Genomic DNA, 27,001 nt, shown 5'->3' with positions numbered 1-27,001 from the left:
CCTGATCATGATGTATGATCCTTTCAACATATTGTTAAATTCAATTTGCTAACATTTAGTGAGGATTTTCACATCTATGCTCATCAGTGATATCGGCCTATCATTTTTATCTTCTTGTGGTATCTTTGTCTGGTTTTGGAATTAGAGTGATGCTGTCCTCATAGAAACAATTTGGAGGTGTTGCTTCCTATGGAACGTTTTTTGGATAGTTTGAGAAGGATACCAAGATCCCTAAAGTAGCTGCCACCTGCCTTTCAGTCCCCAGGGGGCTTCCCAATTTCCTCCTGCCTCTCAAGGAGGCTCTCCAAGATCACCAAGTGGATCTGACCCAGGCACCTTTCAAACTACTGTCTCTTGCTGGTACTGGCAATATGTGAGATTTTGTGTGCACTCTCTAAAAGAGAAGCTTCTGTGCCCTGTATATCTTTGGCTCTCCAAAACAAGTTCAGGTGTTTTTCAAAGCTCAGCTTTCTGATGGCTTGTTTTTAAGGGCAGGATCCTTGGGCTGGGGAGAGCCCTGTGTGGGGCTCAGACCCTTCACTCTTCAGGAAGGACCCCTGTGGTTGTGAATCCTCTCCCTCCCGGGGAGTATGTGTATTTCCTGACTGACAAGACCATGTCTCTGCCCCTCCTACCCATGTTATTGTGATTCTTTATTTATATATTTATAAAAATATAAAGGAAAAATTGGAAAATCTTTTCTGCTAATTTTAAGAATGTTCTCATAAGTAGATGCTCTGTAAGTAGTTGTAATATTGGCATTCCTTTGGGAGGAGGTAAGTTCAGGGTCTTTCTACTTTGTCATCTTGATACCCCCTCCTGCCAATAGAATGATTTCAATATTAAATATTCATTTTTCTTTTGCTTTCTTTTAAATTTAGGTATAGAGTCATTTCTTATGTACTCTGTTCATGAAGGAATCAGGGGAATACCTCTCGAACCAAGTGACAAAATGGATGCTTTGATGCCTATCTCAGGAACTTCATTTGCTGTGGGAATAGATTTCCATGCAGGTGAATAGCTTTTTATTCATAATTTATGTGTGATATTTTGATTTATTAAACATGATAGAAATAGGACCTTTCCATCTGTACTCTGATAGTCAAGATGAGGAATAAGGAAACAAATCAAAAGTGAATTTCTAAGCCCTACACAAATTGTTATAAATATGTTTTGTCTGAAAAAGTAAAATTTTTCCAACATATAGCAATATAAAAATGACATATTTGTCACTGGGTTGCTTTGTTTTTTCTTTTTTATTTTTTAAATGGCATGTTTATTTTTCTCCAATGATATATATTAAAAATAAAACATTTTAGCTTATATACTTAAACATATATATTTAAAATATTTTTTCAGAATGTGATTATCTATTCTAATACAGGTAGCAGCAAATGAAAGTGAAAATGCTAGTCACTCAGTCATGTCTGACTCTTTGCAACCCCATGGATCTTAGCCCACCAGGTTCCTCTGTCCATGGATTTCTCCAGGCAAGAATACTGAAGTGTGTAGCCATTCCCTTCTCCAGGGATTGAGCCTAGGTATTGCAGGCAGATTCTTTACTGTCTGACCAACCAGGGAAGCCCCAAGAATACTGGAGTCCACATAACTGAAACGATTATAAATGCTAAGCCATTCTGTATTACTTTTCAATACAGTAGCTATCATTGTAAATTCAGAGTTTAACTTACCTTTTTGTTTTAGCAAACAGTGAAAGAAAGCAGATTGGACACTATCATTTTTCTGTGGCTAATAAAAAGTATTTGATGGAGGGGGCAGTTCCCTGGTGGTCTAGTGGTTAGGATTCAGCACTTTCACTGCCAGGGCCCAAGTTCAATCCTTGGTTGGCAAACTGAGATACCGCAAGCTGAGTGTCAAAGACAAACAAACGAACATAACAAATAAACAAAACAACTTGTGTGATTGGGCATTGATGGTAGAAACTGTTAAGTCTATTGTCGGATATAAGTCTTTTGTTCTAATTGCTAAATTCACATATAGGATAAGCATTGGATATACTTCTTTTGTTAATAATATTTATCATTCTATGCTTGAAGGATTAAATTTATAAAAACAGATTTCTCCATCTCTCATCCAAGTCTTGTGCTTCTTGTTTTAGTTTTGAAGACATAATTTATGTTCCAAGTATATATTTTTGTATGTAAAGACAATTTTATCTACTATTAAAATAATTCTTCTTTGATCTGTAGTCTTTAAAAAAACTGAGCATCAATACATGAGCTTCTGATATTAAGCTTATTTTTTTCCCTCAGCTTTTACATGTTGTTCAATCATGTGTTAATACAATGCATGGCTATAAATTAAAAAATTACTGGGGATCTTCACAGATGATTGAAAGATAGCTTTTCTTAAGATTATTTGAACTAAACACTTTGAATCACAGAGAGGCAAATTTCCTATGGTTTTTAAATGGTTAAATGTTTTTTCCAAATATATTTAGACAGACATAGCATATTTTATTGATTGATATGTTAATTTTGCCAAAATTAATGTGTTTTTTGATCAAACAAGGCTCTTTGATCCAATCTCATTATTTGTGGAATGCTCCCTACCCTACCATGTGTAATCTACCCTGACTTTATTTACAAACATATCTTTCTTTAGAATTTATTAATAGGATTTAATAGATGTAAAACTAAGAAAAACTTGAACTTCTTGAAAAATGTATTAATATATGTATTTTTACTAAAGACACATAATCCCATGTTTTAGCTGGCATCACATATTTGATTCTTTTAAGAACTCCATAATGATTTTTGAAAGTATTTGATAAATTTCCAAATCAAATGTCAAATAAGCCATTTGGTTAAATGCTGTGATTATATCATTAGTAACCTCTTGTTCCTTAAGGGCAAACTGATTATTTGTATGAGTTGAATTTACTCTCCAGGGTTTTATAATGACCCTGAGATGCTGAAGTTTCAAATAATATGCAATTAGAGAGGTAATTTTATTTGCAAAGAATAGTATTCTCCCTATTTCTACATGTGGACTAAGTCACTTCATGTCAATCTCTTTATGACCCCATAGACCATAGCCCACCAGGCTCCTCTGGCCATGGGATTCTTGAGGCAAGAATACTGGAGTGGGGATCTTTCCAACCCACGGATCTAACCCCTTTCTCTTATGTCTCTCCACGGATCTAACCCCTTTCTCTTATGTCTCCTCCACTGGCGAACAGATTCTTTACCACTAGTGCCACCCTGGGAAGCCCCAAATCCTTAGTAACTACTGATATTTTGTAATAAACATACTTTGTATCAAAATAGTTTTTCAATAGAACAATTCTTAGTTATTTATTAAAACTTCGTGTTCTTCATATTGTACCTGTGCATGTTTTAAAATTGCATTCTTAGAAAGGAAGTCTCTTTAGAAAATCATTTTATTCTAAATGTAAAAGGATGGAAGCATTTGGAATAGTCATGTGAAATTAGAATGCTGAATAGTCTATTAAAATTTATGTTAATTAGAAAACAGAGAGATAGAACTTGCTTTGAAATCAAAGATGGTCAGACATAGGGACCAATAAAACCTATGGTGGGAAGAGGCCAGATTTTAGCAACAGACAACTTGGATTCTATAACCAGTTTAAACACTTAACAAGTGTTGACTTTGGGTACATTACTTAATTTTCCTGAGGCTCAGTTTCCTTACTGTGAGAATATTTAGATCACTTTGTGCAAATGTTTGAAACAGTGCTTGATACACATAGTTACTTAGAAAATAGTGATAATATCATAGAAATCAATAAATTTCCATGGAAAACAGTAAACTGTAGAAGTTAGCATATGTGATATATATTTACAAACCTGTTCTGCAAACTATATTTAAACTCCCAGTTAGCAAGGATTTTGTTTTCTGTGTTTTTTTTTTTACTTTTTTTTTTTTCTGTTCAGTTATGTGCATAGATTAGTAGTTGTTTCTTAATTTCTTGAGGACAGAAAGAGCAGGTTAATAAATTTCTCTAGTGAAAATGAACTTAATGATAATGAATAATATGTGTAGCAGATATTTAAAGATTAAATAACATCACCAGCTCTTTGAAGTCATTAAATATAAACCTAGGAGTCTAGACAGTGTCTGATGGACAGTACTTAGACAGTAAACCAACAGAAAACACTAATGATGATGGTGGTGGTGGCAGTCTTATCAGGAGTTTTTGACCATGTTTCCACATACCTTTGGTGCTTCCTTCTACTATATAATCTGATCCTTTCATGCTTGCATTTTATGAACATGTATTAGCATCAGAATAAATTTAAGAAACTTGATTCATATCAATATCACTGTAGACAGTATAGAATTTCTGTGGCTAGGCTGAGTGAAGATGCTTTTGAGGGGAAGGAAGGAAAATAACTGAATTGCCCCAGAGAGATTAATAGAAAGTATAATTTTTGATACATCAATCCTTTTTTTTTAATCAAGACCTTTGTAACCTGATGATAGGTTCTTCCTCCAGTAGTTTCCTATGCAGACATTCTATCTGCTCTTCTTTCATTGATTGTATTTACTTCAGAAACATAATTTCTACTTTTAGGATCAAAATAAAGATGACAAAATATAAGGGCACAGTAGCCTCTTATTATAAACATAATAAGGAAATGGTGTGAAGAAGGATTGCTTGTCAAGTATGACCATCATAATTTATATAATATTATTTCACTACCACAATTCTCAGGGCTAAATATATGCTCAAATCCATACCTTTCACAAGCATTAACACATCTGAATCTTGCTGGGTTTTGGTTGTAATAAATTAAAGTTTTCTGCATTGAGTGAAAGAATTTCTTTTACCAGATGAAGCAATTCTGGATACTACCCACAGAAGAAAGAAGACTCTGTGGCTATTTCAAAATGTTCAAAGCGTTCTTTATCACTTCACTGGAAAAGTCCCATTCCACTGGAAAAAAAAAATCAGCTTTGAAAATCTTGGCCTGCTGGGTGATATCCCTCCTGATGAATGAATACTACATTTGATGTTTTAAAGATATATTTTAATTAGGGGAAAAGCCTTCATAACAAAGCTCACTGCTCCAGTTAGAAATGTGATCTTTAGTAAGCAATGCTATATTCAGTTCCCCCACCCCTACTTTGGGGATATTCATGACTTTTTCATAATAATCACATAATAGGATATTACTTAACTGGATGAAATTCTACTCAGAGCATAATGATTTACTGAACTTTTCCAGCTTACATTCTTTTTTCATCTTTTATCTCTTTTGTTCAAATTGGAGTTATCCAACTCAGTGTTAACAAATGTTGATTACTATCTGCTAGGAGTAGTACATTACAGTTAAGTTGCTGTGGGGGATAAAGATAAACTAAATAGTTTCAGAAGAATGCATGAATGGATAATCAGTACGATTATTTTTTGTTCTTTTTTAAAGAGATCATCAAAGAGCTATTATTGTGATGCCATTGCTTTACAGTTACTATGGGGAATATTCTAAATGCCTTTTCCCACCATCACATAGTGATCTGGCTATTGAGACAATACACAAACTGACAGAACATACCATTACACATCTATTAAAATCCAGAGAATATAAAACACAAAGACTAAATCTTAATGTAACCTATAGATACTAATATAAACTGTAGACCTATCAGGGTAGGTTCAATACTTGTAACAGATGTACCACTCTTATTTGAGATGTTGCTAGTGGAAGAGGCTGAGAGTGTAGGAAAGGAAAGGGTATATGGGGACTCCTGCTCAAATTTGCTGTGAATTTAAAACTCTATAAAAATAAAGTCTGTTATAAAAGTACACAACAACATTGAAAAAGAATATGTGACACGATACTGTTGCTGTATTTACACAGTTGAATGTCATTTATTTCCATGAAAGACTTTCTTCTTAATAGTCTCACATCATTTACATCTATCTTCAAATGTTAGAATGAACTTTTGACTCAATCTAGTGGCATTTCTTATGTTACAGATAAGGAAACAAACCCAGCGAGATCAACAGGGGGAGTAGTAATGGAGTGTTCTACTTTTAATTCTTCATGCTATGCCATCTTGCATTTCTAACGTCTTAAATACAATCTTACTTAGACCATTATTGGCACTACTTGATGAAACTAAATTGCACTTCTGCAAATTTATACTGATAGAAGATCATGTTTTATTTTGATTTATGTAAAGAATCATATGGCTTTAAATCCATTTAATAATTGAAGCAGGTGACACTCAAGTGAGAGGCTCGTTTTCCTTTGCCGGGAGGCTTAGCAAACAGCTGTTTACAATTTTTTTCTAATAACCATTCTGTCACCAACCAAGGCCAAAGAAGAATTATAGAAAGAATTCATTTTATGTCAGTAACAGCAATAGCTTAAGAAATACAATACTGTTGCTTTCAGACATTTTTTCAATTTTATGAAAACCATTTCCTTGGCAACAAAGTGAATTTTTAGGGCTGGTTCAATTTCTTCTTGTTCTTGTGACAGTGAACCAATACTGCTTTGTGTTGTCATTTTAAATTTGCTTCAAGACTGTATTTTCAAGTCATGTGAACAGTTTATATGTATTTGTAGATAGGCAAGTCCAGTAAATATTTCAAGACATATAATACCAACTACCACCAGAAACAAACTTTACAACACTACCAGGAAACAAATATAACCATGCATAGAATAAGTCATTATAGGTTAAACAAATTATTGGGAGTAATTCACAAATCCTTTTTGGATAATTTTTAAACTCAGAGCATAAAATACAAAGTGAAAGAAAGTAACCTTCTGTTAGGCTTCTGGAGTTCTCAACAGGTTACCTGAAATCAAAAGCTCCAAAAGATTCACAGTGATGACTTACTATGATGAAAGCTTTGGTCAGTCAGCTTATTTAGGATATATGATTCTGTTATCAAAAATGTTACAAAGGTTCATGAAACTTCCTTCTCAGGCAGTTAGCATTCCTCATGAAAGTGAAAGGCCCCAATACCAGCTTTGTACTTATTCACAGAAGTACATCCAGTCTATTTGAACACCTTCCCCCACCCCTCTTCTGAGTCTCTCTGTGCTGCTGTATTTATTTTTAGCTTCTCAGGATACTTTTCAGCTTAAGATTCTCTTCAGGTATCTCTTATATGTTTATATCTGATACTCTGATGTCTTTCCTACTCTTTTCCTTGTCAAAACTGAGTTTTGAACCCTATTCTCAAAAGATCTGGTTACACTAATTCATAATAAATTATTAAGAGTGGCTAAGAAATTGACAAATTATCTTAACTGGTATGTTTGAACAAAGCACTGTATATTAACCAAATACTATAAATCCAGCAAAAGCACAAGTAAAGACGTGTGAAGAAAATATGTTTAGGAATTGGTCAATATTTTGGATGTTTTTCAAATTATTTCATACTCTGCCTCTAAGATAATAGATTGGCGTCTATTTAGTTGTGGAAACTGCTGATAGATCAAATGATAATGTGCAGGTCTTTTTTAGCTGAGGTGCATTGATACCAACCATATTGTTAAGTGTAACTTTAACCTAGAAGTGTTTATTTTCCCCATTTTAAGAAAACTGAGGACACATTAGTCCATTTTCCTTTTCAATACACTTTCTTTAAAAATAAATTTAAAAACTATAATTCAGCTTCCAAGATTGTTGGCCATTAGTTTTTAATCAAGTAGACAATTTTCTAGTTAAAAGAGGAAAAAAGAAGTTATTAAATTGATTTTCTGACTGGCCATAAGGAATAGATGATCTTTAATTCTTTTTTTCTCCTTTGGTTTTATTCTTAGCCAGGGGCAGTAAGTGGTAAGTGGATCCTTTTGGGGAACTTGAAAGGAAAAATGAACTAATTATTTATATAAAATTCTTACTATTTTTACAATATGGACCTGGCTAAACTAGAAATCTTAGAGATGGAACTAATCACTCATGGTAGATTAGGAAGAGGGTGAAATTAAAATAACGTCCTCAAAAATCCATATCATTTTTTAAGTACTTAATCCTTTATTGTGGTTAAATTTGGAAAATTTTATGTGTTTATGCAATGTAAGTGATCAAAATAATCTGTTGAGGAAGATAGTATTTTAAACAATGAAGAAAAACTGGGTTTGAGGATGTGATATGGATTCCAGGGGATGTTGAGGGACAGGGAGCCATGGTGCACTGCAGTGCATGGGTTGCAAAGAGCTGGACATGATTTTGAGACTGAACAATCACAAAATAAATGCAGAGGAGAGTTGATTGCTTTGGAATGCTCAAATTAAATTATTCATTAAGTACTTGCCTTTGGATTTTTGCCCTTAAAATTCATATAAGTCATGATTGAATAACCAGTAGTGATCCCTGATACTTTCATAATGAGAATTTTAATTATGTTGTACTTATGGTTGGAAAAGATAATTGATAGGCAATATTAGGGAATTGGATTTTGGGGAACAATGATAGTATGGTTACCAATTGTAGGATTACCCCTGATAAACTTAGGAGCAGAAGGTTAATGATACAGCCTCATCTGAGTGAGAGTGGGAGAGATGATAATAGTGATCACTGTCATCATCAAAAGGAGAATAAGAAAATTATTATCTCTTGATGTGTATATTATTTTTTTAATTTTATTTTTATGTTTTTAACACCAAAAACATTTTCTGTTAGGGTATAGCCAATTCACAATGCTGTGATCATTTCAGGTGAACAGTGAAAGGACTCAGCCATACATATACATGTATCCATTCCTCCCCCCACCTCAACCCCCTTCCAATCCACGCTGGCACATAACTTTGAACAGAGTTCCATGTAATGTTTGTATTATTTATCTGTTGCTCTATAACAAATTATTAAAATTTAGCTACTTAAAACAACAAAAACACTAGTATAGCATCTATGAGATTCCCTAGGTCTCTTATGAGATTGCTTTCAAAGTATTGGACGGATATGTGGTGTCATCAGAAGGCTCAACTAGGGAGGATCTGCTTCCAAATTATCAATGTCATTGATGGATGGCAGAAATTATATCCTTGTGAGTGTTTGACTGAGGGTCACAGATTCTCACTGACTATTGACCTTAGTTTCTTGTCATGAGTGCCTCTCCACAGGAGAGTTTAAAACACGATGCTTGCTTCCCTTAGAACTAATGATAATAATAATAAAAGAGAGGGAAAAAAGCACAGAGAAACTATTAGTAGAAGCCAGACCTTTTGTAACAAAATATCATAAGTGATAGCCCATCATTTTAATATATGTCTAACCCACATTCAACGGAGTGGATTAAAGAAGGGAATGAATACCAGATGACGGGAATCGCTAGTGGTCACATCAGAGGCTGCTTACAACAATACTACAGAGTTTTATCCATATTATCTCTATACATTGCTGTCTAAAAGGTGAATTTTGATTGTCCATTTGGATTATCTGTGAAGCTCCTCTACAGACAGCTTCTGAATTCTGGTTTAAATCAATTGAGAATGAATTAATATGAAGAACCAGGATCACAGTTTTGAATCTTTCACCTATAATAAATAATAAGTCTTGGATACCTGGAGAAGTGTTCTAGGCAGAGAAAAATAATAAGGCCTAAGTAAACTGTCAAATACTTTACAGATGGAATGGGACAAAGCTAAATAAATGTATGTGTCTGTGTGTATACACACACACACGTATATATACACATAAAGACTAGAGATCTCTTCAAGAAAATTAGAGACACCAAGGGAACATTTCATGCAAAGATGGCCTTGATAAAGGACAGAAATGGTATGGACCTAACAGAAGCAGAAGATATTAAGAAGAGGTGGCAAGAATACACAGAAGAACTGTACAAAAAAGAGCTTCATGACCAAGATAATCACGGTGGTGTGATCACTCACCTAGAGCCAGACATCCTGGAATGGGAACTCAGGTGGGCCTTAGAAAGCATCACTATGAACAAAATTAGTGGAGGTGATGGAATTCCAGTTGAGCTGTTTCAAATCCTGAAAGATAAGGCTGTGAAAGTGCTGCACTCAATATGCCAGCAAATTTGGAAAACTCAGCAGTGGCCTCAGGACTGGAAAAGGTCAGTTTTCATTTCAATCCCAAAGAAGGGCAATGCTAAAGAATGCTCAAACTACTGCACAATTGCACTCATCTCACACGCTAGTAAAGTAATGCTCAAAATTCTCCAAGCCAGGCTTCAGCAATACGTGAACCATGAACTTCCAGATGTTCAAGCTGGTTGTAGAAAAGGCAGAAGAACCAGAGATCAAATTGCCAACATCCTCTGGATCATGGAAAAAGCAAGAGAGTTCCAGAAAAACATCTCTTTCTGCTTTATTGACTATGCCAAAGCCTTTGACTGTGTAGATCACAATAAACTGTGGAAAATTCTGAAAGAGATGGGAATACCACCTGACCTGCCTCTTGAGGAACCTGTAGGCAGGTCAGGAAGCAACAGTTAGAACTGGACATGAAACAGACTGGTTCCAAATAGAAGGAGTACGTCAAGGCTGTATACTGTCACTTTGCTTGTTTACCTTATATGCAGAGTACATCATGAGAAATGCTGGGCTGGAGGAAGCACAAGCTGGAATCAAGATTGCTGGGAAAAATATCAATAACCTCAGATATGCAGATGACACCACCCTTATGGCAAAAAGTGAAGAGGAACTAAAAAGCCTCTTGGTGAAAGTGAAAGAGGAGAGTGGAAATGTTGGCTTAAAGCTCAACATTCAGAAAACGAAGATCATGGCATCTGGTCCCATCAATTCATGGAAAATAGATGGGGAAATAGTAGAAACAGTGTCAGACTTCATTTTGGGGGGCTCCAAAATCACCGCAAATGGTAATTGCAGCCATGAAATTAAAAGACACTTACTCCTTGGAAGGAAAGTTATGACCAACCTAGATAGCATATTAAAAAGCAGAGATATTACTTGGCCAACAAATGTCTGTCTAGTCAAGGCTATGATTTTTCCAGTGGTCATGAATGGATGTGAGAGTTGGACTGTGAAGAAAGTTGAGTGCTGAAGTATTGATGCTTTTGAACTGTGGTGCTAGAGAAGACTCTTGAGAGTCCCTTAGACTGTAAGATCCAACCAGTCCATTCTAAAGGAGATCAGTCCTGGATGTTCTTTGGAAGGGCTGATGCTAAAGTTGAAACTCCAATACTTTGGCCACCTCATGCGAAGAGTTGACTCATTGGAAAAGACTCTGATGCTGGGAGGGATCGGGGGCAGGAGGAGAAGGGGATGACAGAGGATGAGATGGCTGGATGGCATCACTGACTCTATGGACATTAATTTGAGTGAACTCCAGGTGTTGGTGATGGACAGGGTGGCCTGGCGTGCTGCCATTCATGGGATCACAAAGAGTCGGACACGACTGAGTGACTGAACTGAACTGAATGTGTGTGTGGATATATATACACACACTCATATATGTGTATACATGTGTGTGTGTGTTACATATGTATTTCCTAAACCAGAGTTTTTTTTTTTTTTTTTTTTACCATGCTAGGGTAAGTAAGTGAGAAAAGATTCCAGAAGCACTCAAGAATGAATGTGTTTTCAACAACAACAACAACAAATGTATTATATTAGTCAAAAGCTCACAGATATCTGGCCATTCATTGCCTTGAGTTCAGAAAGCCAGGCTGAGGACAGGTGATAGTTTGTGGTCCTGGTACTAATATCTGACTTAGTAGTTCTATGTCAGTGGTTCTCAACTGAGGATGATTGTATGCCTCAGATTATATTTGGCAATATCTGGAAACATTTTTCATTGTCACAACTGGAAGGGGTACTACTGGCATCTACTGGATAGAAGCCAGGGATTCTGCTAAACAATGCATAAGACAGATTTCCATAATAAAGAATGATTTAACCTCAAATGCTAACTCAGAAGGTTGAAAAATCTAACATATATTTTCAATGATTTTGAAACGTACCTCTGATATAATGCCACTATCTGTGAAAATAGCAGACCCAATGTATTTTTCATTAGGGGACTATTTCTTATCTTAGTCATCTTATTTATTAGTATCTGGTTTTTCATAACATGAATTTACCAAATTTGCTTTTGACCAGGACTCCAGAAAAATTCTCCAACAAAATCCAGAAACTCATCATATCAACTTTTACAGTCTTCATGTAATATTAACTTACACTAAATCTTCTACTGACAACTGTCTGACACCAAAGGCTTTTAAGAAATTGTTTAAAGATATATAGGATTGTGTAGGGGATACAGAGGTGTATGGCATCCATAGAATTATGAGCGTAGTTGCCTTCTTGACACCAATACAGGCTGTGTGGTAACTGATGTTAAATATGCTTAGAATGAGTTCTGTTGTATCCAGTGTTCCTGTCTAGAGTTTTGTGTCTAGGTAGGGAGCTCCAAAATACTTGGCAACAATTGACAGTTCTTTATGCTCACCCACCAAGGGACACAGAACATCTGTGCAAATCTCCCAAGGATAGCGTGTTATTCCCCATTGTTTACTGTGGGTAAAGCTTTCTGTCAGTATATTCATCTAGGACTATGCTGAAAAAAAAAAAAAAAGCTTGATCTTTAGAATTTTGTCTTATTTATTTATTATTTAATTTTATTGAGGACTGAATAAGAGGGGCTAGATGTAAACCGGAGAAGGCAATGGAAACCCATTCCAGTACTGTTGCCTGGCAAATCCCATGGACAGAGGAGCCTGGTAGGCTGCAGTCCATGGGTCGCTAGGAGTTGGATACGACTGAGTGACTTCACTTTCACTTTTCACTTTCATGCATTGGAGAAGGAAATGGCAACCCACTCCGGTGTTCTTGCCTGGAGAACCCAGGGATGGGGGAGCCTGGTGGGCTGCCGTCTATGGGGTCACACAAGAGTCGGACACGATTGAAGCGACTTAGCAGATGTAAATCAAGTGGGGAAAAACTCAGATGCAACTGGAAATGGAACTTTAGCATAAATATATTAAATACTAGAATAGATTACTTACAAGTAATCTGGAGGATTACTGGCTCTGGCTCTGGAGGATTTTAAAGAGTTAAAACAAACCACTTCTGAATCATGATTTCTCTGGGTGTCTTTCAGCTTTTTTTGACTATGCAACTTATAATATTAACAACTTCAACAGTTAACAACCTGTAGGCTATTTTTTAAACCCATCTATTTTCTTAGTCAACAGTCATTAGAACCTAAGTGAATAGAATCCAAATTAGGTTTCTGTGGTAGAAGCACAGAAAGTTGACTACTGTGAATCTATTCTTTTCTTCAGGGGAAAAACAAAAGAGATGTTCACAGAAGAGATTCTGTTTGTGTTCCTGCTTTCCTTACAAATTGAATATTAAGATACTAAAAATAATTGATGATTCCACTATAATTCAAGGTTCTAACTATATATGAAAAGCTATTTTCTAAATCCTGGATAAAAGGATTCAAAAATTTTATGTTACTTATGAGACATTATGCTGATTATAAGGAAAAAGAGCTAAGAGTTATTGGTGACTCTTATTCATAACCTTATTTAAAATGTGACTATAGACTTACACTTGTTTCCATTTAATGTTTCCCCTTAATACTGTTTTAATGATAAAGCAAGCAATATTTCTGAGCTTGGCTCAGACTTGAATTTATAGATGCAATAAAGAATTACAATGAGTGTATTTGCATACTATCTGCAGGGTTAACTTGAAACCCTATTAACTCAAAATAGTGATGATTAAATGGAAAAGTAGACATCCACCAGTTCAATCATCATTAAACATTATTGAAATGAGTTTATGGAGTAATAGTCCTTAGTTCAGCAATCATTTATTGATGGCAGATATCAACTTTTAAATAAATATTTTTATTATTTTTTTCTACATTGTACCTAATGGGGAATTTGGAAAATTAAGAAATATGGAACAAAATTGAGACAAAAATTACTACACCAACAGCAACTGTTAATATTTTGGAGTATTAATATTCAGTCTATTTTTTAATATATAAATGTCTTATTTTGATAAAATGTTATCTTAAACTTTTTACATAATATTTTAACATGAACACCTTACTATGTTGTGATTAACAGTCTGTAAATACTATCTTGAATAGGGCTACATTATCATGTGGCTTACCACAGTTTTTTTTTTTTTTTTCGTATATTTTTGAACATTCTGATTGTTTTAAGGTTAAGTCTTTTTCAACATTTGTGATAATACCTCAAAACACAGTTTCCTTTTTTTAAATAACTAATAACTTTTTTGAGATATAATTCACACATCATAGAATGAATACATTTAACATGTATAAGTCAGTGGTTTGGAGTATATTCAAAAAGTTGTACAACCATCACCAATATCTAATTTTAGAACATTTTCATTATTCTAAAGGAAAACTCCATACCCAAGAGTAATTCTTATGTTTCTCCTAATTTCCTAAGACGATCACTAATCTATTTTCTTTCTGTATAGATTTGCCTATTCTGGACATTTCATATAAATAGAATCATCTGATATATGGCCCTCTGTGATGATTTCTTTCACTTAGCATAAAGTTCATACATGTTGTAGACTCAGTAACTAATTATTTTTTAACCAAAAAATATCATATTTTACGAACATATGACATTTTATTTATCCATTCACCAACTGATTGTCATTTGAGTTGTTTTCACTTTTTTGACTTAAAAATAAGCTTCCAGAAACATTCATATATTCATTTTGGTGTGGATATATATATATATTTTTACTTCTCTATGATACATACCTAGAAACAAATATGATAGGTTATATGGTAACTCTCTGTTTAAACTTTTGAAGAATACCAGCCTGTTTTCCAAACTGGTTGAAATGCCTTGCATTCCCACAGTAGTGTGCAAAGGGTCTAATTTTTCTACATCCTCACCACAACTTGTTATTATCGTTTTTTAATAGTCAGAAATGATATCTTACTGCGGTTTTGATTGCATTTCCCTGAGGCATAATGATTTTGAGCATCTTTTGATATGATTATTGGTCATTTGTATATATTGAAAAGGAAATGTCTGCTCAGGATTTTTGCCTATTTTTTTTAAATGTTGAGTTCCTAGAGTTCTTGATTTATTATAGATAAAATCCCTTATAAAGTATGTGATTTGCAAAAGTTTTCTCCCATGGTATGCTTGTCTTTTCTCTTTCTGATGTATTGTGAAACACAAAAGTTTAAATTTTAATGAAGTCCAGTTTTTTTTTTTTTTTAATTTTGTTTATTGTGCTCTTGAGGTTCTAAGAAAACATTGCCTCTAATTTAATTCTATGTTTCCATTTTACTGTTATATTTCAGCTTTTATATGTGGATCAATGATCTATCTTGACTTAATTTACACATACAGAGGATAATATCCATGTGGACTTACACGTTGTTCAGTAATGAAATTGTTTCTGACTTTTTAAGACCCTATGGACTGAAGCACGCCAGGCTTTCCTGTCCTTCCCCTTCTCTCAGAGTTTGTGCAAACTCATGTCTATTGAGACTGTGATGCCATCCAACCATTTCATCCTCTGTCATCCCCTTTTACTCCAGCCCTCAATCTTTCCCAGCATGAGTGTCTTTACCAATGAGTTGACTCTTTGCATCAGGTGGCCAAAGTATTGGAGTTTCAGCTTCAGCGTCTATCCTTCCAGTGAATATTCAAGGCTGTTTTCCTTTAGGATTGACTGGTTTGATCTCCTTGCTGTCCAAGGGACTGTCAAGAGTCTTCTCCAGCACCACAATTTGGAAGCATGAATTCTTTGGCACTCAGCTTTCTTTATGGTCCAAATCTCACATCCATATATGACTACTGGAGAAACCATAGTTTTGACCATATGGCCCTTTGTTGGCAAATTGATGTCTCTGCTTTTTGAAACACTGTGTAGGTTTGTCATAGATTTTCTTCCAAGGAGCAAGTGTCTTTTAATTTCCTGGCTGTAGTCACTGTTGCAGTGATTTTGGAGCCCAGGAAAATAAAATCTGTCACTGTTTCCACTTTGTCCCCATCTATTTGCCATGAAGTGATAGGACCTCATGCCATGAACTTAGTTTTTTGAATGTTGAGTTTTAAGCCAGCTTTTCACTCTCCTCTTTTGTTCGCATTAAGAAGCTCTTTAGTTCCTCTTCACTTTCTGCCATAGAGTGATTAGGTATCATCTGCATATCTGAGATTATTGCTGTTTCTCCCTGACATCTTGATTCCAGCTTGTGAGTCACCCAGCCCACCATTTCATATGATATACTCTGCATAGAAGCTAGGTGACAATATACAGTCTTGATATACTCCTTTTCCAATTTTTAACCAGTCTATTGTTCCATGTCTGGTTCTAACTGTTGCTTCTTGACGCATATACTGGTTTCTCAGGAGACAGGTAAAAGAATTTCCCGCAGTTTTTGGGGATCCACATAGCCAAAGTCTTTAGCGTAGTCAATGAAACAGAAGTAGATGTTTTTCTGGAATTCTCTTGCTTTCTATGATCTAACAGATGTTGGCAATTTGATCTCTGATTCCTCTGCCTTTTCTAAATCCAGCTAGTACATCTGGAAGTTCTTGGTTCATGTACTGCTGATGCCTAACTTGGAGAATTTTGAGCATTTCTTTGCTAGCATGTGAAATGAGTGCAATTGTGTAGTTTGAACTTTCTTTCACATTGCCTTTCTTTGGAATTGGAAGGAAAACTGCCCTTTTTCAGTGGCCACTTCTGAGTTTTCCAAATTTGCTGGCATAATGAGTGCAGCACTTTCACAGCATCATCTTTTAGGATTTGAAATAGCTCAGCTGGAATTCTATCACTTCTACTTTTCCACTTGCTTTGTCTGTAGTAATGCTTCCTAAGGCCCACTTGACTTTCCAGGATATCTGACTTTAGGTGAGTGGCACACCATCATGGTTATCAGGATCATTAAGACCTTTTATGTATAGTTCTTCTGTGTATTCTTGCCATGTTTTTTAAATCTCTTGCTTCTGTTAGGTCCTTGCTGTTTCTGTCCTTTATTGCGCCCATCTTTGCATGAAATTTTCGCTTGGTATTTCTAATTTTCTTGAAGAAATCTCTAGTCTTTCCCATTCTATTTTTTTCCTCTATTTCTTTGCATTGTTCACTTAAGGCTTTCTTATCTCTCCTTGCTCTTCTTTGGAACTCTGTATTCAGTTGAGTATATCTTTTTATTCCTCCTTTGCCTTTCACTTCTCTTCTTTTTCATCTATTTGTAAGACCTTCCTCAGACAACCATTTTGCCTTCTGGCATTTCTTTTTCTTAGGGAAGGTTTTGGTCACCACCTCCTGTACAATCTTACAAACCTCCACACATAGTTCTTCAGGCACTCTACCAGATCTAATCCCATGAATCTATTCGTCACTTCCATTGTATTACCCTAAGGGATTTGTTTTAGGTTATACCTGAATGGCTTACTGATTTTCACTACTGTCTTTAATTTAAGTCTGAATTTTGCAATAAGGAGCTGGTGATCAGCACCACAGTCATGTCCAGGTCTTGGTTTTGCTGATTGTATAGAGCTTGTGCATCTTCAGCTGCAAAGAATGTAATCAATCTGATTTCATTGTTGACCATCTGGTGATGTCCATGTGTAGACTTGTATCTTGTGTTGTTGGATGAGAGTGTTTGCTATGACCAGTACATTCTCTTGGCAAAACTCTGTTAGTCTTCTCCCTGCTTCATTTTATACTCCAAGACCAAACTTGCCTGTTACTCTAGGTATCTCTTATCTTCCTACTTTTGCATTCCAATTCTTTTTGATGCAAAGGACTTTTTTTTCTTCCTTTGGTGTCAGTTTTAGAAGGTCTTGTAGGTCTTCATAGAACTGTTTGTCTTCAGCTTTTTCAGCAATAATGGTGGGGCACAGATTTGGATTACTGTGATGTTGAATGGTATAAGTTTCATATTTGTTTTGTTAACTTCATTCCTTTTTGTATGCTACTGAAAGGAAATTTATTTAATTTATGGATTATTCATTATAAATGTATAAAAATAAAATTGATTTTGTATATTGATCCTGTATCCTACAGCCTTACAAAACTCATTTATTTGTTGTAATAGATTTTTTACTAGATTCCTTAGTATTTGCTGTATACAATGACATTCCTTCTATGAGTTAGCATGCTTCTTTACTTGTAGTATGGATGCTTTTTTTTCAGCTTCTACCTAGTATTTCTTCTTTTTATTTTATTATTTATTTACTTATTTTTATTCTCCTCTTCCTTCTCATCTTCCTCTTCCTTTCCTCTTCTTCTTTTTTTTTTTTTTTCCTAATTTCCCTGCCTAACATGTGTAGTATGAAGACATTCTTGTCTTGTTCTTGCTATTAAGGGAAACATCCAATATTGATACATTAACTAGTTACATGATGTGAGCTGTTCTTACTGCTTTCATTTTGTCAATATTCTTAATCTATTCCTAATTGTTGAATATGTTTATCATAAAGGAGTGTTGGATTTTTGGTTCAGTGTTTTTTCTCGGTTTCTTGAGATGATCTTGTACCTTTTCTTATTTGCTCTGATGATATGCTGTACTACATTAATATATTTCTAGATGTAAAAGTTTTGATGTCTCTTTTCATGGTTTTGTTTGGGCAACTAGTTGGCCTATAGTTTAGCTTGTAGCTTTCCTAAGCTAAATCCTTCTCTTAATTATTTACAACAAAAGTCTTTGTTGTTTTTGATAGCACACTTAGAGTTGAACTTCTCCATAGTGTTCAAATAAAGGCAGTTGCTTTGGGGAGAGTTTTGGAGTACTCTACTCTTAAGGACTGTTTCTCATTCTGAATAAAATCTGCATGTCACTAATCGTGGTACTAGAGAGGGTGGTAGTCTCTGGCTTGTCTCTCTTGGCATGGAACTTCTGCTCCAGCAGCAAAGTGAAGAAGGGCAGTCAAGATCCCAGTGTTCCTAGTCTTCCTCTCCTGAGGGAGAACTTGCCCCCTACAGCTGGGGGCTGGGTCAGTTAGGGAGGCCCTGAGCTTTCTGCTGAATCACCAAAAGTTTAGTGTCTGCAACTTGGATTTGGAGGGTATAAGAAATGCTGGTGTTCTGTCTTCCCTGGTAAGACTTGTTATTAGGAGCTGAGGAGAAAGAGAACCCCATCTTCCTACACAATTCTGGCAGTAGTAGAGTTTCCACCAAGCTGAACTGGGACAGGATGAGAGGGACTGTTCCTACTAAGATTAAGAAATTCTTTAAAATTTTTTTTTCTCTATTTACCATATACCCTTACATTAATCTTGGGAGATTTTGAACTTTTTTAAAATTAATTTTTACCAGTTTTGCTTGTTTCCCTGGAAGTTGGACCCACTATGTTTATGTCACCATTCTGAGACTAGAATTCTTGGCACTTATTTTTCAAGTGTGCATAAATTAATGACATTATTCAAACTCTACTGACAGAGTGTTTCTGTATAATTTGTGCAAGAAATATGAAAACAAGTGGCTCAAGCTTAATTTAATTTTTTTTTCAGGAATTGATGTCGTTTACTGGAGTGAAACAAGATTTTTGAAGTAGAATTTACCGTCATTAAATGAATGCACAAAGATTATATTGTTGTTTAGCTGCAGAAAATAAAAATTATAATAGATTTAGCTGAAAATTAAGTATAAATATTTTGTTACACTTAAAATTTTATCTGTAATGGAAAAATGTTTCTATGACTTCTTTTTTCCAAAACCATAACTAAAAAATAATTTGAGATATATACGCTATTTTAGAAAAGGCAAAAGTATGAAGACAGTGAAAGATCAGTAATTGGGAGGGGGTAGAGGTGAGGTGGGGATGAGTAGGTGAGACATAGAGAATTTTTAGGGTAGTGAAACTATTCTGTATAATACAATAATAGTGGACACATATCATTATGCCCTTGACAAACCTGTGGAATATACAATACCAAGAGTGATTCCTAATGTAAATCATGAACTTTGAGAGAAAATGATGTGTTACTGTAGCTTCCTTAATTGTAACAAATACATCACTCTAGTGTGGGATTTTGATAGTGAGAAAGGCTGTGTATATGTGGAGACAGGTGATGTATGGAAAATCTCTGCATCTTCCACTCAGTTTTACTATGAACCTAAAATTGTTCTAAAAAATTGTCTATTATAAACAGGATTTGATATGTTTGTATAATCTACAATCATTCTGGAACAAACAAATATATAAATAAACATCACCCTTTATAGAATAAATACTAAAATATGACATTTTAACTTGTTATTTTTGATCATTAGATTTAGTAGAGTCCTGTTCATTCAGTGGCTGTTGAGTGTTCTTAATTATAGAACACTATTCAAATGAAGAGATGCTATTCGTAACAAAGCACTCCTGCTGCTGCTGTTGCTCCTGTGTATCTCTTCTATAAGCATTAGTATATTCTGTTGTGTTTTGCAACAATTTTCCTGAGAACTCAACAGTGGTAGCAGCTTTAATGATAGACATATTCCAAACAGGAAAATGAATCTCAGGGCCAAGAGGAAAGTTTAGACATCTTTCTCCAAATATAAATCTTTTTAGTGACAAATTTGGAAAAATCAAAGCTTGATTTTATTAAGGGAAGTGCTGTCTCCTCAAAATGGGATTTAAATATTAATTATCAGGCCTATGTGTCAGATATTTCAGGAGAAACATGAAATCGTGATATCATGGCTCAGTTGCTTGGCATGAATTGTACTTGAAGATTTTCTGGGGAAAAATAGTTCTTAGAATATTAATTATATATTTATATCAACTCATATGTCAAAGAATGAAATACAAAATTTGCATGGAATTTAAAGCTAAAATATTTCAAAATACACTAAAATAAATGGTGGAAAAATTAAGAACCATAGTCATTGTTAAAAGGATTTTTGAACATTTATTTCTTCAACTTTGAAAATCGGGTTTTATTCATGTGGCTATAGAGTACTTCTGTTTTCAGATACTTTATGTAGAGTTTTCATTTGCACATAATGCATGCCGAAAAGTTAAACTGTGTAGGCGAACATTGGCTTTTTGTTTGGCTTTGTCTTTTTTACATTTAGATCACAGATTGGATGTCTAAAAGGGTTTCAGTTTACTGGGAAACTATGCCCCATCCTTAAGAGACAGTTCAGGATACCTAAGAACTGTTTATTTAAGGTAACTTAGATATTGAAAGTCTTTTCACATTTACTGTCTCACTTTAGGAATGATTGAGAAATTTAATCTGGAAATTCCTTTTGCATTTGTGTCATTTTCCTTCTGTGTGAAATACTAGAGTCCCTTTGTCACTACACTTATAAATAACAAGGTTAAGATTAATAAATGATATGATCTTGCAAGCTTTACCCTTTTTGAATTTAAGTTTTTCAACTGATACAATGCATATGAATCTGTAGCAAGAAATAAGTAATGACAAGTGTCCATGCTTTGTTTAACAAACTTCCCCATACTAGAAAGTCATCAATTACTGAAGCAATTGTAAAACATTTTTCATTTATCAATTGTGGTTTGTGAATACAGAATAATATCAAAATAAGTCATTATACATTAAAACAAGTAAAAAACTTGAAATCAGGATGGACTGGCTCACTTTTTACACCTCTGTTTCTGGTTGAATTCCTGCCATTTATCCTTAGAGGATTCCCCATGCTTTGTTTCACTGTACTCCTGTAATTGATTATATAGTCTCCAGATGTCCAGGCCAGCTAATTTTTGTTGTTAAAGACAGTTTCCCACTGGTAACATTAGTTCTTTTAGTCAGTTTCAAATGGAATTTATAGTATCAGGATGGACATACAAAACATCATTATATTATTATGATTCAAAATTTTGTACGGATTGACAATATACTGAAATATAGATAAATACTCCTAGGGCTTTTTTAAAATCTTAGCAATAATAATGTGTTGATAGCTCTTGATTTCACATCAGGTGTTCAAATTTTAAATGAGCCATGATAATTATGTTTTTGAACAGAAAGACTAAATGGCCTGGAACAATCAACTTGCCCTCTGTCCTGGAAATTGCTCCCTATGAAAATAGTCCTGCATTTGCAATTACACATAATCCTTAATTCTGAAAATTGTGGTCATTTGCTGATTTAGATGCTTTACACACTTCCAGAGTTACTTACTCTCTGAAGTTCTTCTTCATCCCAATGTGTTAACATTATGCCAGCGGTCTCAGATCATTTTTAAATTATTTCTGTTTTCATTTAATCAGAGACTTACTAGAGTCTGAGATGAGAGACTTTAGAGCTTGTCTAATCCAAATTGATTATTTTTCATGTAAAGTAAAGAAGTTTTGTTTCAAAATGGCCATCATGCTGACAGACTTCATAGAAACAAAGACACACCTAAGGAACTCTGCATCAGGTCTGGCTGTTTGAGTTTTCCCAGATAGACAAGCAAGCAAGCTTTCACATGATTACATTCTCTAGCATTCTGCTCACCCCAGCTGATGGCAAGCAGAATAGAGACATCAGAGCAGGAAACACTGCCCCTGCTGAGCCTTGCTCCTATGGCAGGTTCATAAGCAATACTGTGGTTTTCAGCCCCAAAGTTCTGGAATGATTTATTACACCACCTTAGAAACTGGCACAGAAGCCCAGACTGTTGAAGTGACTTGTCCAAAAATGCACATCTGTGAGTGACAGAGTTGGTGACAGATAATAGTGTTCTGATTGAGCTTATAATTCTACTTCACCATAGATTCTACTTCATCTTAATAATTCTTAATAATTCTACTTCATCATTCCTTTTTTATTTAATATGTTTGGATGTGTTATTAGATTTTGCTTAGTTTTTCATAAGGCTATTTGAAAGGAAGTAGTAAGGTTTTTGTTTTTTTCTTCCTTCTTGCTACCACAGCCTCTTCTTTGTTGTTAATGAACATAGCTTTACCTTGAAACTAAAGGCCAAAACACTTTCCTTTTATCCTGTTGCATAAAATGGCTTCATTTTGCCTGCTGCTGGCAAAAATCTGGCTAAAAAGCTCTAACAAATAATCAGTAATATACAAACCTGTCCTTAAACGCATGCGGTGAGAAATTAAGTGCTCAAATTCAGAAAATAAAAAACATGACTCTCCTGTGTGCATTTGCAAATTCAGAATAATCACAATAAAATACAGAATTAATTACAAGTTAACCTTGTGAAAAATAATTTGATTATTTCCAGGTTATTATCAGTGCTCTGAGCATTGGAATATTTCAACGATGATTCAAGTTAAATGGGTCTTAATGATTACAATCTAGGTGACTCGTAAAATAAAATAATAAGGTAAGAAGCCTACATATTCACCTGCTTAGCAAAGCTACAATTTGATTCAATATAAGGTAAAATAATTTATTAATAATTTTTACTACATTTTTACTTAGATTTAACTTTTTTGTTTCAGTTTTTCTACTTTTAGGAAAGACAGTCATCTTCATTTATTGCTCTTTTTGCTAACTCTATAAATAGAAAAGAAAAAAGGGAGTTTATATGTAGGGGAATTGGAGAAGTGCTAAAGAGTATCTTTAACAGAGTACTTTCACTGATGGAGCAGAAATGCACCAGTATCTCCAGAAGGCCTCTTCAAGTGTTTATTTACCAACTGTATCATGAACCATATATTAACCCAAGGCTGGACAACTTCCCACAGATATCATAAAACCTCAGAACAATCCTGTGTAATAGGCTTTATTCTCATTTTAAGGATTTTTAACTCAGACTTCAGAAAGGTTAAATAATTTGTTCAAAGTCCCATATCTGATACATTATGGTGCCCAAATATTCAGTTCTCTACTGCCTCTGAAGCTCAGTTTTCTTTCCACCTTAACAATATTCCCTCTGCTAAACAGTAAATAGTTTATTTGATTACTTAATACTTTGAGTCTGAAGAGACAAATTATAAGCTAATATATAGTCATTGTGAAAAAGATAGATTTTTCACAGACAGATTTTTCATACTGAAGATAACCAAATGGCTCCTGCCTTGGAAAGGAAGTAGGGGAAGTTCGGGCAATGGAGTATCTGAGTTCAGGAAAGGAGTATTTTCTTAAATGGAGCAATTCTGATGAAGGACAAAAATTAGAGAGGAAGAAAAGGGAGAGTGAACTCTCAAAGTGGAAAGTATTAAAAAATAATTTTCAGCTATTTTGTAAATTGTTTCAGGATAGTCATAATTTTAATACAATGAATGAGTACTCTGTATTAATTTGAAAGTAGAGAGCAATTTTATAGTAATTTTTTAAAAGTTAAAAAACTGCTGGATCAGATTAGATTCTTCTTCTATTGTAAAATACAACAGAAAAACAAAAATGTGTTGTTTTTTTAAAACAATTTCAGTAATAGAAATTGACTAATTAGGCACTGGCTTGTTTACTTTAAATTCAGTAGAGTTGATCACTTTTGAAGGGGTTGACCTTTAATTCCTTAAAGTAGTTTTACATATTCTTCTTTTACATTTGAGTCATCTTTTTTATAGAGTGCTTTAAAAAGAATACCATGAAATAAATGTAAAATGTGGGGTAACAATTTTCATATGCATGTTGGCTTCCAAGAATTTTCTCTGTGAAAGTGGATGGTCTGTCCCTTGTCTGATTGTTTTTTCCTACGGTGGCTCAGACGGTAAAGCGTCTGCCTGCTGTGCGGAAGACCCAGGTTCGATCCCTGGGTTGGGAAGATCCGCTGGAGAAGGAAATGGCAACCCACTCCAGTAATCTTGCCTGGAAAATTCCATGGACTGAGGATCCTGGTGGGCTATAGTCCCTGGGGTCGCAAAGAGTCGGACACGACTGAGCAACTTCACTTTCACTGTAATAGTACATTTTAGTTTGAAAAATAATGATATATTTGACCTTGTTCTTTTTAAGCAGCAAATAATTTGAAATATGATATTATTATTGAATTGTGCTGTTATCCATTGGCCAGTTTCATTGGCGCAACAATCTTGAGCACCTACACTGTGCCAAACTCTTTTACAGACTGAAGGTGCAGCAGAAACAAAACTGACAACATCTCTGTTCATGTGGAGCTTATATCCTAGTGGGAAAACTAGATCACAAACACTCATTCCCCTCCCAAATATAATTTGATGTCAGACAGTGATGAGCACTAAGGAGGAAAAGCAGCTGTAAAGAGTGGAAGATTCAAAGCAGCTGCTATTTTAGATCATGTGTTCAGGAAAAATGTGGAGAGGTGAGTTTTAGCCTGAGTGAAAGAAATGAGAATCCTGTGCAGATTAACTGGAAAGCAGAGTACAGTAAGCCTTAGAAGTGTGTTGATATGTTGAACTAGTGAGGTCAGTGGGCTGTAGCCCTGTGAGCCAAACTGACAGAGAAGTAAATTCCTTGAGATTTGGGTAGAACTTGCCTCCTTATCTTCTACTTCTTGGCCATATGAGTGACCTGGCAGCAATAATCCAATCTTTGATTCTCTTTGCAATCCAGATAGGGTCGGGGGCTTATCTGATGGTGTAAACCGAACCTTAGTTTCTGAAGGGTCTGAATCCTTGGTCATAGTGTTCAGACTGGGGTTGCTGGATGTGTCTTTTTGGGGAGAGTACTAGAAGGCTCCTGAGTGAATGACCCAGATTTCACATATACTCCTTACTGGCTGCATGGTATCAGAACAGTTGTACTTCCTCATGCTGCTCAGGGTCAAAAGTCCAGGCTGGTTTGGAGACTTAACTTTTCATCTGGTGATCCTCTAGACACAAGAAGTGCAGAGTCTCTTGGCAGCTGGTGTAGCTTGTAGTTCAATGAGACCCTTGCAGGGGTCGTTTGACAAAAGTATATCCCTTTGCAAGCAGGAGCTCGAACCCTACAGAATCCAGAGTTGCAGGAAAGGAAAACACAGTCCTGCAGGGGGTCATTGAGAGTATTTGTTTCACCTTTTAATTCTTAATGTACTATCCTCAGAAGCAATCTGATTTTTATCACCATAGGTTAGTTTCACCACTTTTAGAATTTTATTTAAAGAGAATCACACACTATATATTATTTTGTGTCTTTCTTTCACTTCATGCCATCACATCTGTGCATGTCTTAGTAGTGAGTTCCTTTCCGGTTGTGTGAATATACTATATTCTGTTTATCTATTCTTCCATTGATGAATGTCTTATATGTTTCTAATTTGTGGCTTGTATGGATAAAGCTTTGGACTTTCTTGTACAAAGCTTTTTATGGATATTTTACTATTTAACTTTATGATATAATCATCATATTTCATACATTGGGAAAATAGAAATAAAATACAACATATAGTGTAGGATTTATAGGAAGACATCCTTCATACATGCATTCATTCAATTTGACATCCAAGGAAAGAAGGCAGATCCACTTAGTCACTCACTACATTTCCTGAAGCACTAGAGTTTCCTTTTGTAGACGCCTATCCAATTATCTACTAGTCTGTCACAGTTTTTCTTTTAAGATCTAAGACTTAAGCTCAAGGTAGTATAGCAGAAGGAAAGGATACACACACACACGTAACATACATATATAGAGAATTATTATATCTCTTCTTTGATAATGGGAAATATTTCAAATTTGCTACTTCAGAAAAAGTCTTTGTCCTTGATCTACCCTTCTTAAGATGTTCTGTCACTAACTTTCTAAAACTATTTCATTTGTATTCTCACTGAATCAAAATGTCCTAAAGAGTCTTGTTTTTCTTTATCTCCCTGATAGTACATATTAATTTTTTAAGAATGTCTGAGCCTACCTTATTATTGTTTCTTATTAAATTACCTCTTCTTCATTTACTTGATAATGCAAGCTGATATGAGATCTTTTTAATTTTTTTCTGTTTCATCAGAGTTAGTTTTCTAACATAATCTTTAACCTCTCATCAGCATGAGCTTGGTTTAATTGAGGTGAAAAATCATTCCCTTACCCAAGCTGCTTCAAGACTATTTTTAGTAAACTTTTTCCTCATTCTGCTAAGACCAAGAATAAGATTATTTCTAAAATGCACCCTTGAAAGCCTAGTTCATATAAATACTTTGTTTGCATCAAGGTTTTATTTGTTTTTTTTTTAACTATTTCTTTATTTTTAAAATGCAAAATTCATGGTTAATAATTCTGGTAAAATGTTGCTGAAATTTCTGC

At 34.8% G+C, this 27,001-nt stretch overlaps 1 protein-coding gene and 1 non-coding gene across 2 annotated transcripts in view; both read left to right on the top strand.

Moving 5' to 3' along the window:
• Nucleotides 1-27,001, top strand: part of LRP1B (LDL receptor related protein 1B) — a 762,233-nt gene that overhangs the window by 130,423 nt on the left and 604,809 nt on the right. Inside the window, exon 12 of the mRNA XM_040227930.1 lies at nt 882-1,013. Within this exon, the coding sequence (XP_040083864.1) occupies nt 882-1,013 (132 nt within the window). The remainder of the gene's footprint in view (nt 1-881; nt 1,014-27,001) is intronic.
• TRNAS-GCU lies at nt 24,500-24,572 on the top strand. Its single transcript has one exon. It is a non-coding gene; the product is annotated as a tRNA-Ser (tRNA).

Source organism: Oryx dammah, unplaced genomic scaffold, assembly GCF_014754425.2.
Source record: "Oryx dammah isolate SB20612 unplaced genomic scaffold, SCBI_Odam_1.1 HiC_scaffold_27, whole genome shotgun sequence".
In the NCBI taxonomy this organism is placed as follows: Eukaryota; Metazoa; Chordata; class Mammalia; order Artiodactyla; family Bovidae; genus Oryx; species Oryx dammah.
Note: the sequence above shows the minus strand (reverse complement) of the source record. Positions and strands in the feature narration are given on the sequence as shown.